A 13926-nucleotide genomic window follows, 5' to 3' on the forward strand; every position below is an offset into this window, starting at 1 on the left:
CAGGTGAAGCTATACCAAAGTTCAAGGCCACAGATAAGCAGATTTGTCAAAATCTCCAGTGGGACAATAGATTCTTTTTGAACTTATTCTCATACCCATGAAGCATTTATGATATTTAAAAAAATAATGATATGCATTGGTGTTAATGCCACAGTACTGAAACTACTCTTCTAAAAGTAGTTATGACATTCTCTCTGCATTGGATAGCGGAAAGATTACAGTCCTCACCCTCCTTGATTTGTCTGCAGCATTTGACACAATAGACCATGATATATTACTTCACTGTCTCCAGCATGTATTTGGCATTCATGATAAAGCCTTACTGTGGTTCAAGTCCTACTTGGTCAACGGGACACAAATTGTATCTGCATATGGAATACACTCCAGCCCAGTTGATCTATGTTGTGGTGTTCCACAGGCGTCTGTTCTTGGACGTGTTCTCTTCATTCTGTACACTCAGTTGCTCTCAAGTGTCATAGATCAAGTGTCTCACCAATTGTACACTGATGACACCCAAATATACAAATCTAGCCACCCAACTGAAGTTAATGCTACCATCCAAGGTGTAGAGAGGTGCATTACTGATGTGAAATCATGGATGACATGTAACAAGCTGCAGATGAATGATGATAAAACTGAGGCCATTCTGATCACAACACAAAGACTTTCTCATTCACATCCTTTACCTCAAACAATAAATAGCAGCAACACGAACATTAAATTCACACAATCAGTATGAAACCTAGGTGTTACTCAGGACAGTACTCTCACATTGCACCAACATGTCATGAACATATGCAAGGCTGCATATCTTGAGCTGAGACACATCAGCTCAGTTTGCAAATATCTTTCAGTTGATGCCACTAAAACACTTGTATGTTCATTAGTACTTTCAAGACTGGACTATTGTAACTCAATTCTGTCTGGTTCATCTCAATATCTACTCCAGAAACTTCAAAAAGTTCAAAACACAGCTGCTCGGATCATACTTAGAGTACCACGATCAGAGCACACCTCCCCGCTGCTCTATACCCTACACTGGCTATCCATTTGATCCAGAATCAAACACAAAATTTGTTCTCTGTGCTACGTTTCACTGTCGAACTCTAGTCCAACATACCTATCCGATCTCACCCATGTGTACACACCAGCAACATACTTACGCTCTTCTTCTGACAATCATATACTCATTATTCCCACTATGAAAAGAAAATCATATGGTCAGCGTACTTTTGCATACCAGGGCCCAGCAACGTGGAATGAATTGCCCACTGAACTTAGACACAAAGACACAGTGATCACATTCAAGAGGGCTCTCAAAACTCACTTATTTCGACTGCAAGAACAAAATTAAAGACCTAATAATGTTTCCTACCTGAAATATTCTCAGCATGTTTTTTTTAAAATATTTTTTTAATAATGCTTTTCTAATTTCATGGTGTTTGTTTTTGTAATAATATTATTATATGTTTTTTATCGTTTAGGTGTTGTCTAATGTTGTATAGCTCTTAGAGCTTCTAAAGATTAGGTGCTATACAAAGTCCTCATTATTATTATTATTATGATAGGGCAATCCCATCCAAGAATTTGAGTTTCTGATCACAGATTCTGATCCCATTTTGTTTTTCAAAACCCAACACATGAAGAGTGGTGGAAAAAGTTGGCAGATCAATGATATTGATGTAGCTATGGAAAACTGATTATTTTCTAAATGTTTTATTTTGTTAGAAATGAAAAAGCTTAGTTTACAACAACAGCAACAAATTAATGTAACTTGATTTTCATTTACAAACCAGAAAAAGTTGTATTTTCAAATTCAAAATATCTTGAAACGTTGCAGATATTTGTGATGCCAAAAGCATAGTGATGACATATATAGTGTCACTTAGTGCATACACTCATTTGAGGTAGGTGTGTCCCACATGTCTTTGTCACGTAAGCGAATCGTGTCATGTAAATATAAGCATAAGAGAGATTTGAATCACTTTTCCAGTTGAGTTAGTAGCATCAGTGTTTTCCACATAAACATTTTGTTTTTAGGTCATATTGCAGCTGCAAGCAACATGGACCCTGATCTGCCATTGCATAATTCACTGGCAGATCAGGGCCTATGTTGTTTGTTTTACTGATTACTCCTACAAATGGCATAAAGCCAGATCAGCTGGTGCATTGTGTGTCAGCAGATCTGGGTCTGTGCAGTTTGCAGTTGAACTTTTCTTATAAGTGAGTTAAGACAGTACATCAGAGCACTCTTTGCATGTGGAGTATAGTGCTTTGCAGAAATAATTTCTTTCTTTCTTCCATGGTATGTATTACAGGGGAACATAGATATGACCATACTTGTCTGCTAGTCCATAAACATTTTAATTTCAGAAGCATAACTCAAAAAAGTTTCAAGGTATTTCAGCCAAACTAGGTACACATGTTCATAAATTTTAGTAGAGATGCCTTTTCGATACTTAGGAATTTCTGTATTCAGTATATTTTTTATCACCATGGAAACAAAGTGTAACAAAATTTGTATATAAATTGACTTTACTGAACTGCAAGCAGTTTAAAAAATTGAGAGTGCTAGACCATTGGAACTTTTGGTAGGAATCTTTATGTAAGCTGGTTAGTGGAGGGATACATAATCTTTAGGTGACTTTTATTGAAACTTATTTTTATGCCCCACCATGAATGCTGAAGGCAAATGGTGTTACCCTTGGCTGCCTGTCCACGTTTACAGTTACTTTTTTCCTTTTTGATTGCTTTCTTAGATGCTTTGGTAGGGCATTTGTGTTTCAGGAAAGCATTACTAGTTCTCTTTTTTTGACAAACTGCATGGAAATTTCATAGTGAAACATTTCTTTCATCTCCAAAAAATGAAAACACATCCTAGATGATGCAGTTATTTTTTTTGTCCTTTTGTAAAACAATCAAGCTACCTGCCTCTTTTTCTTAGTCCATTTAGTGGTCTTAACTCTGAGGTTTTACTCTAATGGTTTTTCCATTAAAACACATGTTAGGTCTCAAGAATTTTCTCCAGCATGCTGTGAATACTATTGGTTCTTCTCAATTGTATCCATATTTGGGCACCAAACAAATGAGAAATACCTTTTCTTTGTCCCATGTATGTTATGCTACAAAATCCCTAAGATTTAAAAAAAAATGTTTTTCTTTCAGTTGTTGGCATTTTGTAAGCAGAAAATCTTGTTTGATTTCTGTGGTGAACAGCCATTGTCTTTCAACAGTCAGGATTGTCAAATGCGGAAAGATCATGAGACATTTATGAAGAGAAAAGGAGCCACTGTCTTAGGAAGAGAAGATATTCTTATAAAGGTACATTCATAACGTACATTGAGACATGTTCTGAAGATAGTCCTACATGTAAGACATAGCACATGTTGATTTTGTTTAGGTGCTATGTCTTACTATCCAAATAACGGCCTTGTATAGTGTGTTCCGATGTCGACATCGGAATGAATAGTTAAAGTTTCAGGAATATCTCAAAAATCTGCCAGCATATATCGACATTGTTCGACATATTTATATACTTACTGTGCTGTCTTTATCCTGGTGGAATGAAAATATCACACTAGCAAATGGAGGCTTTTTCATGTTCCGTTGACATACACTTGAATTGCAATGCGACGGTAGTTGAAGTATGCCAAAGTATGTTTAAGTAGGTTCATGTGGCGGATATCTTTCTTGAACGGAACGTTGCTTTACAGTTCCAATATGCATATTATATATTTATTCGTTTCGTTAGAGAATAATATTTCCACTTAACCCGATTTCGGCATTGCCGGCTTTCATCAATTTCCAGTCAACTGAAATATAGGCCAACGAAACTTGAAAACAGGTCCATTTCTTTTGTGAGAATTTGAATTTATTAGAGAAAAGACATCAGAGTAAGTAAAGTCTGACTAAAACATTATTACCTGACTTTGTAGAAAAGCGTCGTTATTTTAGTTGCCAGTTGTGTGAGATATTCCTGAAAATTTGACTTTCGTTACAATGTTAGTCGACATCAAAACACACTACACAGCGCTGTTAGTTAGGCAGTAGGACCCTGACACCCAAAACATAAATATCAGCGTCAGGTCTTACATGTAGGACTAGTTCTGAAGAATGTCATTGATCATGTTGTACACCACATATTTATACACTTATTTTTTTTGTATGCACCACTAATGAAAAGTTTGGGTGTTATTAGAGCTTTTATAAATCAGTGATATATATTGGAAATATTGATATTTTTATGGTGATACAGTACATCTCTGTCATATTATAATGTGCTTTGTTATAATGGAACTCTGGTTATAATGTGGTACCATTATAGACATAATAGCCAAATCATACTAAAATATAACAGGTTGGGTTTAAAGAATGCAAATGTTATATCGTTATTTCCTTTCAAAATACCACTTTATTTAACTAATCATGTTATACTGCAGTTCGGTAATGTATGCTATCCTCCGTATATTGAGAGATCCATACATAAAAAGCTTCTCACTGTAACTCAGTTATAGACCCCAACTACTGAGTTATAATGAAGGAAAGCCAACAGTATAGCATTAAAACCAAATGTAATTGTGTGAATCCATGAAAGAAGATGAAGGTTTTAGATTTTTGCAGACTGAGTCAAGTCCTGATTATGTCGAACTACTCTTTAGTGGTCTCTTACCTCCTCAAACAGAGGGGCACCAGAATTGCCTGACCTGTGCATGCTGGTTTGACATGTTCTCCATTGGTGCTACTAACTTCAGATCAGTGTATGAATCAATCACATTCCTGGCAGATTTAGTGTCCTGGCTGATATTCTCTTCAGAACGGGTCAGATTATGCATATGGAATGGGACCTTCATCTGTTGTTTTTTCATTAGATTTGTGCACTTTGGGGGATTCTGATTGACCTTTCAGCAACAAGATTGAATCACTATTGCCCACCTTTGTCTCACCAGATGAAGACCCAGAGTTTGGACTATGGATGAACTTTTGATAAGTTATGAGGGGTTATAAGACTTACCCCCCTCAACAGACCTGCCAACCCTTATGATTTTGTCGTAAACGAAAATGACTCTTAAAAATATGGACTTATGGAATAAAAGTAAAAACTATGAAAAAATGATTGTTGCCGAAAATCCAGATAATTGGTTCATCCATGTTTGATTTGGATCCGGGTTTCATATTAAAATTAGTGGAATTAAACAGGGAACTAGACTAACTTTACAGCAGTACCTCGGATGCTTTAAACTGCACATATTTTTTCATGCAGAGCATCTGCATGATCAAACACTTGATTATAGCATTTTTAATAAATGTTGTCCAGCAAGTGATGCATGTTGAAGATGAAAGGGAACATAAACAACTTAAAAAGTGTTAATAATCAGCACAGAAGAATAAAATGAAATATTCAGATTCTTGCGAATAAAAACAGGAGGGACAAAATTATTTTTATTGGACATTACATGCCAATTTGAATATGTCTTGTGGCAGGAGATATGATAGCCATCATCATGTGAAATGGAGAAAACAAATCCAACAATTATGTCAGTTTGAGAGATAGCAACAAGCCATTGAGCTGCATAGGGTGGAACCGAAGTTTGTGCAACTTTACTAGTGGTAAATTTGGTCTATGTGTACTTTACAAACTTTTCAGTTGAACATAATGTTTATCGTCGCTGCATGTTTCAATTACCGAACCTTTAAATACATTTTCCAGGTTTACAATAACAGTTCATGATATTTTACTGAAAACTGGTCAAACTTATGGAGAAAAAAATCAACTGCCTTACTGAGACGATCTAGTCAGGCTTGGCAGGTCTGCCCTACACCCCTCCGCTTGTTATTAGTATAAAAAGTATTAATGAAAATAAAAAATCAGAATTGCAAGAATTCTGATGGTCTCTCACAGATAGGACAAGTCCTGGGTCAATGATCTACTTGATCCTGTGAGAGACCTACCAAGGAAGATTATGTCTTCCTAAACAACCGTAGTTGCAGGTATTTCAGCTCTGCCCAGACTGCCTTCTCCCTCATGTCTGGTTCTTGCAAGGACAGCCTTTTGAGAGAAGAATTTATACCTGTAGCCCAAAACTGGATATTGTCAGTGGTTCATCCGAGTTGTCATATGTTCCTGTTCATCTGTAGATGAGTCAGGAACAGTGGCTGTGCAAGATACTGTACATGCCCACATGCACTACTTGAAGTGTACAGAGACAAGTTGTGGCAATTGCAACTGACCTTCCTGTAAAGGTGGGAAAGCATGAAGCCATGCATTCAAACACAATGCTTTGATCCCAGACATTTGGCTGTTGGCTGTCATGCAGAGTCAACCTTTTTGAGTTTTATCTCAGGGATTTCGCTCCACGGAAACAAAACCTGAATTTGGTGTGTCCTATGGCTGTAGCTTAGATGACCACCAGACCCAATTAAACCATTACAGGTTTGATCACCAGACCCAATTAAACCATTACAGGTTTGATCACCAGACCCAATTAAACCATTACAGCTTCTTAGCTTTGCTGGGTTTGCTAGGGAATTACAATGATAAGAACATATCAGTAATCATCTTCTTAACTTGATATAGTGACCATGGGTTGCATGATCATAGGTTGTGTGCCTTTAAGTATGAGAACAAGTTATCGTTCACATAGGGAATTCAGTCTATCTTCCTTGGATTGATACCTGAGATTTAGGTAGGATGCTCTGCATTACTTCCTTCTTTTAACCTATTCTTCTGATGTAAATGTAATCTTTTTCTAATGAATTACGTTTCTTCAAAAATACTTACCTGATCGTATTACTTAAAAACTCTCCCAGCCACCCTGCTATGTGAGCATCCGGTTGGTATTTTACTCAGCCTAAAACTTGCTACAACCAGTGGCAACTAGGGGAGCTAATGAGCAAGAGTTATTGCCCTTTTTCTCTATGATAACAGATAGAATAGACTATTTCTCTTTGTCCATCAGTTTATCTATAACAATTTTATTTGGGAGCATAACTTATGAACCATGAAAGGTATTTCAACCAAACTTTTAACACCTCAAACAAGTTGCATGGAGGTACCTTTTTATGCTTAGATCTTCCCCACGGTCAGTAATACATTTTGTGACAAATGAGACAAAATGTAGCATAAGTAGTACTCAAATTGACAGTGCCTAACCATGGGGTACCAGGATAAGAAGTCTAAAAACAGAGAATGCTGAACCAAGAGGCATTTTCAAGGTGACTTTACATAAAGGGAGGAACCAGGGAGATATATCCTCATAATGATGCCTGTATATTTTGTTTATTTGTTCTAGATAGAAGACTACATACTTAAAGAAGATAAAGATGTTCCTTTACTTATTTTGGGAGACCCTGGATGTGGAAAATCATCAGTACTGTGCAGAGCAGCAGATACTATTACTGGTCAAGCACGAAATAGGACATTGCCAGGGTAAATTTTCTTGATCTCTTTTGTCTTTGTTTTCATTATTCTATTCCATAGTCAAGTCCGAAATAGGACATTGCCAGGGTGAATTTTCATGATCTCTTCTGTCTTTGTCTTTATTATTCTATTCCATAGTGAAGTCAGAAACAGGACATTGCCAGGGTAAATTTTCATGATTTCCTCAGCATTTGTCTTTATTACACTCCACCATAATCATGTCAAGGCCACAGTGAGACATTGCCATTTTAAATTTTAATAATCATTCATGTCCTTGTCTTCATTATACTGGATACATTTGTTCCTGATCAAATATTTTCTTACCTGCCAAGCCACAGCATGACATGCAAAACAAATGAGATTACCAACATGCCTAACATAGTTATGATATGACAAAAATAAGTATCAATGGCAAAAGTGGAAAATTAATTGGGTGGGAAAGATATCCATTTTCAAACACAGCGTTATACAAATATCATGATTTTACTTCAAAAAGATTTGAAACTTATTAAGGTCTTTAGTGAAAAGTCAGCAGTCAGTAAGCAGGTTTTATTGCAAATCCACCAGAAACTACATGGCTGCTGTTCATGTCACAGTCAGTTCAAAATAAAGAAATCTGCAGGTAAAAGGGAATGGTGTTATTATAGTGAATATAACAATTTCATAAACAGATATGGATAAAGACTACAACATAAAATCTGGAAATGAATTGAGTCAATTCTGTTAAAATAAGAATGAAAAAGTCAAATATAAAAAAAGAAATATGATGATATAGTGGCATTGATAGAGTCAAAACTATTTGCATATTCTAAACCACACCAGGAGGAAGTTTGTCACAATGAGCAGCTTTTACACTTCAGCCATTTCTGTGGAGGAGGTATCTAGTGTTGTTGATGTTCATCTTCAGTATCACTTTACATCTCGTCTCATCACAGATTTTGTCTCCACTCGATACTTTGGAAAGGACTGGATGAATTGAAACAAAATTTAATATACAGCTTGATTTTTAGAAGATCTAGGTCTTTGTTTATGAAAGTTGAATTCTAGTTTAAGTTTTTTCCTCTTGGAAAATCTCAGACTGTTGGCACAGTATTGACATAAAACTTGATCATGGTGTTCCTTTCAGTTTTGTGTTCCTCTTGAAAGGGAAAATAAGTTGCAGATACTTACTTTTTATACATTAATTGCTTTGCCATATGTAGATTATCCACAATATTAGACACCAGCTTGGTTGTCTCTCTGACAACTCTTATTTAGTGAGAACTGCCAATTAGGAAATGTAATTAATTTGGGGGATGTTCAGAATTTAGCTCTTCTTGAATACTCTTGTCACTGTTGGGTTTTTGATGTTATATTGCCAAGAGAAAGACTTGTGTCCAAAATTAATATCAACTATTTCATGAATTTCTAATTTTTATTAGTCACTGTATAGCAGAATGCTATCCTATAGCTGAAAATTTAAGAGGGAAATTTGCCATGTTTTAAAATAGGGGAATTTATTTTAATATAAAGGATGAATTTAAAAGAAAATAAGGGTAGGGCTTGCAAACATGATGCATGGTTTTCACACAGTTGGTTTATTTTTATTTTTATTTTTTAGATTGTTGATTTCTACAGCCAAGCATTCTAGAGTAGATCATGGTATAGGCCTATGTGTCATTTATTGTCAAGTTAACTTCTTAATAAATATGAGAATTTAATAAATCACTGGTGAATTTTGCTATGTTTTCACTTTCTTTGTATCAGAACAAACTCATTACATTTTAAGAGATAATAGTTAAATACTGAGAATTCATTATATTTCATGGTGTGCCATCTGATTTGTGGATTCATGGTCAGTACAAACTGCAAATGAAGACCGAACCTTTAAAAAAAAACTAGAACCTTTCCTGTATCAAGTATTAAATCTTGGTTCTGTTAATTTCAGGGGTGGACAGAATGGTTGGCATATATTTTACCATTTTGTTGGTGCTGTACCTGGATCAACATTACTGGAGCCAATGATAAAACGACTCTTGAGGGAGATGGAAGTAGCAAATGTGAGGATCAGACAAGGATTGAAATAACAATTTACAGTCAAGGTTTTTAGTAGTTAAGGCAGTGATCATGTGAAACAGCCAGTCTTGATGTGCATGCATAGTGTCATTCAGTTCCCTTGACACTATTCAAGACAGATTATAAATCTTGGAATATGAATATATTGTGTCATACAATTCCTTTGACACTATTCAAGACAAAAATTTTAAACCTTGGGATATAAATATATTGTGTCAATATAATTCCATTGACACTAATCAAAACAAAGATTTTAAACCTCGGGATATAAATGTATAGTGTAACACAGTTCCTTTGACACTATTCATGAAGATTTAAACCATGGGATATGAATGTATAGTGTGACACAGTTCCTTTGACACTATTCATGAAGATTTAAACCATGGGATATGAATGTATAGTGTAACACAGTTCCTTTGACACTATTCATAAAGATTTAAACCATGGGATATAAATGTATAGTGTAACACAGTTCCTTTGACACTATTCATGAAGATTTAAACCATGGGATATAAATGTATAGTGTAACACAGTTCCTTTGACACTATTCATGAAGATTTAAACCATGGGATATAAATGTATAGTGTAACACAGTTCCTTTGACACTATTCATGAAGATTTAAACCATGGGATATGAATATGTAGTGGTATAGAATTTAATACTTATTCGAGACAAAGATTTTAAGCCTTGGAATATGATTTGGAGTGGGCTTGATATTTTGAATAAGGTTTGAGATAGAATTTAGGGTAGACAGATTTGCATCAGCATAATCATATGTAAAATGTGTAGTAGTTTTAATAATTGTGTTAGCTCACCTGCCCAACGGTCAAGTGAGCATCTGGCTTGACCTTTTGTCTGTAGTGTGTTGACCATCCACATGTCAGCACTTGTTTGTAAACACTTTAGAGGAATCATTTCTGATCAGAATTTGAACAGATTTTGTATGTGAGCTTGTTTTGTCAAGACCTCAGACATGTTCTGTTATTGTTAATGTTTATTTATATTAATGAGGTGAGTTTATCTTGCATCTGATTGGCAGAACTTGTAACACTTGTGAGTTCAATATTTGTGATAGATTTGTGTAAGAATTGTGCTTAAGCTAATGTCATCAAGATCTCAGTTGTTTAGGTTTTGTATATAGGCTTATATAGGTTTACAGTTTCTTCTTCAGATGTATTACCTAATCATAATACATGAATGACTATTACTTCACAAATCCAACCCTCCCAAGATTAGCTTTAGTAACAAAAGTACAAAAAGTAGTCTTCAGAAAAGACTCTGTCTTCCATGCAGTGATCAACAAGGTTTTCCAGCCTCAGTCTCCAGAGTTCTGTATACCTCTGACTTCTAAGCCACCAAAGGCTTCTTACCAAATTCCCATATCCACTGATCTCTTTGTCAAGAAAGTGCACCTGTTACTGTAGTAACTTCAACAGTCTGGTTAAACTACCACAGTATGGTGAAGTTGCTGACAAGCTTCATTCTAGACCCTTGTCTTTTGAAACGGCAATGGCCAGCAATTATACTGCAGTATGCAACAATGCACATCTACTGACCTTTCACCCAGTTGTTTCAGCTGTTGACAGAGATACTAGGCCTGGGACTTTCAACGTTCTTTAATGTTTTTGGACCAGAAGTCCATCCTTGAAATGAAACAGCTGCTTTGAAATGTAATAGCAATAGGATCCATGTTCAACTTGGCTTCCATATCTACTTTTTCAATAAAATGAACATAGCCTAAAAAACCCTTCATTGACACACATGCTTGAGAGTTGGTCTCTTGTGTAACTGATGTGGCAACAGCAGCTCAACACTCTCCTAATGCCACAGCTGCATCCATTAATCACTAAATCTTCACCTGGCATTTGTCTCAGTGTCCGCTGGGAATATATCACATAGCTATTGTTTTAATTTATTGCAACAGTACACCTAAAAGGCAAACCTCACAAACCAGTGACCCAGAGCCTTTCCATTATTTCCTTGGGGAGATCAGAGAAACCAGAATGGTCCCCCTAATACATGCAAAACAGGTGGTATCCCTGCCTTTGATCCTGTCTCCAGGATTGCCTTGATTACAGTTTCTAATGTCCAGTTGGGAGGAATGCAAACTTTCCATGGAACAGGAGAAACTGACCCATGGACCTGTAGATGATAGTGTTTGTTTTAGAGGATAGATAGTGTTTGTTTTAGAGGATAATCAGACCATATTCAGTATGTACCCCTCTCTGATTATTAATGGCGCTCATCATTACATACATCTAATAAGACCTGAACAAACAGACATCTGGTTGCATTAATATGCAGTCTCCTTACAAAAAGGACAGTTGAGATTGTTCACAATGCAAATTCAGTAGGCAAACCTTATCCTTGCTGCTTGGTCAGTTTTGTGACAAGACATGCAATTGCTGCTTTCAGTGTGGCTTTGCCTTGGGCACCTTGACAACAAGGACAAATCCAGAGATCATGCCATCCAAGCATTTTAGTCATTTGGGCCTGGAGTTCTAAATCCTCTTGAAATGACTATGCCATTCTTAGGAAAAGGTCTTGAAATCATCTTTGTCCTGTCTACCATTTGATGATGGAATTGAATTTCAGCTTGGTAGTTTCTGTACCCCTTGGGTCTCTCGAGATGACATTGGATCCTCTCATGTTCATCAAACTCCGGCAGATGATCCTTCTATTTCAGTGCCAGATAATCTTTGCCTGCTAGACATAGGCACTAGTGTCAGACTATAATGGAGTCCCATCCCAATGAATGGGAGGACATTATTTGGCTTATAGGGGGCATCCGGCTGCAAGATGAACCATTGTAAATCAGGATCTGCACTGACGCTAGCATGACATACTGGGGTGTCCACCTCCAGCCTTTTTTCCTACAAGTGAGTTGGGTCTGATCCCCTCGGGAGTCCTCATTATGCATTCATCACCTTATATAAGCTGTCGTCAGTGACATTTTCCTGAGGTAGAATGGTCTCACGGCATACACTGTTCCTCACTCCTCTCTTGCTCAAGACTTGAAAAATGGCAATGGGAATTGTAATTCTGTCTAATCTTAAAAAATCATGAGAGTTTTTCATCCAGTGTTATAAGCAGAAACACATTCAGTCCTTTCGGTTTTCCAAACAGAAGAAGTTATTCCTAATCTTTGAAGGGCCACCAAACTACAGTCTTCGACAAATTCTGTCATCAATGAAGAGAGAATATAGGCCAGAACAAGGACCTCTCTGACCGTGTTGCAAAGGGAAAGAGTCCTTTGTCATGAAGTCTCACTTTGACCCTTCACCCCAAGGGTGTTACAACATGTTCAGAGCAAACTGACCATCTAGATACATGAAATTGTACAACATCTACATACCATGCTGTTTCTGTTTTGTTTTTGAGTAAAATAAATTTATCTAGCAAGGATTATTGTCATAATTAGAGAAAATTTAGTTGCTAATAAAAAAAAAAATTCTTCAGAGTTGCAATTATTTTCTGAGGATTTTTAAGCAGGTCTTGAATTCTGGAAACAGTCTAAAATTTGAAAATTGCTTTTCCAGGTCTTGAAAATGCCTGGAAAAATTGAAAAATGACTAAAAAGTCTTACATTTTTGTTGTTACAACTGTCTTAGACAGAAACTGATAACATTACTACTCTTGCATTTGGGAGAAGTTTTAGTATATGAATTTGGAGCTCTTTGGGAGGTCTGGAAATTTTTATATTTTGGTCTGGAATCTTTTCTTAAATTTGTGGCAGGAACCCAGTTTTCTGAAAGTCTGTTGCTGAACTCCTTCTATAGCATAATTTCTCCTTCAAATACGGTCCCCGATCACATTAACGTTAGGGATATAAGCCTGCTACCTCTCTAATCCAGCCCTACTAAAAGACGAAAATTCGTCTTTTCTGTCTATCTTATATAGACCAAAGGGCAATAACTCTTGCCGCTTACCTCCCCTTGCCACCGCCAGGTGTCACTAGTTTTTAAGCTTCGCTTGTACTGATAACACGTACATTATACCTCCAAACAATCCAAGCCATCTTAGCATTAAATTGGACCATCCGAAGTTAAATTTGGATTTATTGCGTTGGACAATGATTCTTCTACAGGTTGTATACATTATTTTAACAGTGTTTTTCAAAATTGAGTGACTTTGTCACCCTTATGGATTTCGTTTACTGAAGACCATGTTACACACGCTATTGTGGATCTTGTGTTGTCAGTTAAGAGTTAAAGTGACACTGACTAATTTTGCTTACTCCGTTAGTAATGGTTGTGGTATTAGCGAATTAATAACATGCTGAATTGATAATTTGTGCTTTGTTTTCTTTTCTTGTGTCATTTCAGTAGAAATGTCAACCAAATGCATGAAATGCAAAAAGTTTAAAGCAAAAGAAGAAAACCATGACTCTTGTATTGTATGTACCAAGTGTACATCATCTATACCATGCAGCGTGTGTAATACTTGGACAGAG

General features: G+C 36.3%; 1 protein-coding gene across 1 annotated transcript in view; it reads left to right on the plus strand.

The window, feature by feature from the left end:
• Positions 1 to 13926, plus strand: part of LOC149806713 (TPR repeat-containing protein DDB_G0287407-like) — a 152743-nt gene that overhangs the window by 50231 nt on the left and 88586 nt on the right. The window contains exons 8-10 of the mRNA XM_089956818.1: positions 3166 to 3321; positions 7290 to 7426; positions 9345 to 9456. Of these exons, the coding sequence (XP_089812944.1) occupies positions 3166 to 3321; positions 7290 to 7426; positions 9345 to 9456 (405 nt within the window). The remainder of the gene's footprint in view (positions 1 to 3165; positions 3322 to 7289; positions 7427 to 9344; positions 9457 to 13926) is intronic.

The sequence above is a fragment of the Sinohyriopsis cumingii genome, chromosome 1 (genome assembly GCF_028554795.1).
Source record: "Sinohyriopsis cumingii isolate HCF-2022 chromosome 1, ASM2855479v2, whole genome shotgun sequence".
NCBI classification, from domain to species: domain Eukaryota; kingdom Metazoa; phylum Mollusca; class Bivalvia; order Unionida; family Unionidae; genus Sinohyriopsis; species Sinohyriopsis cumingii.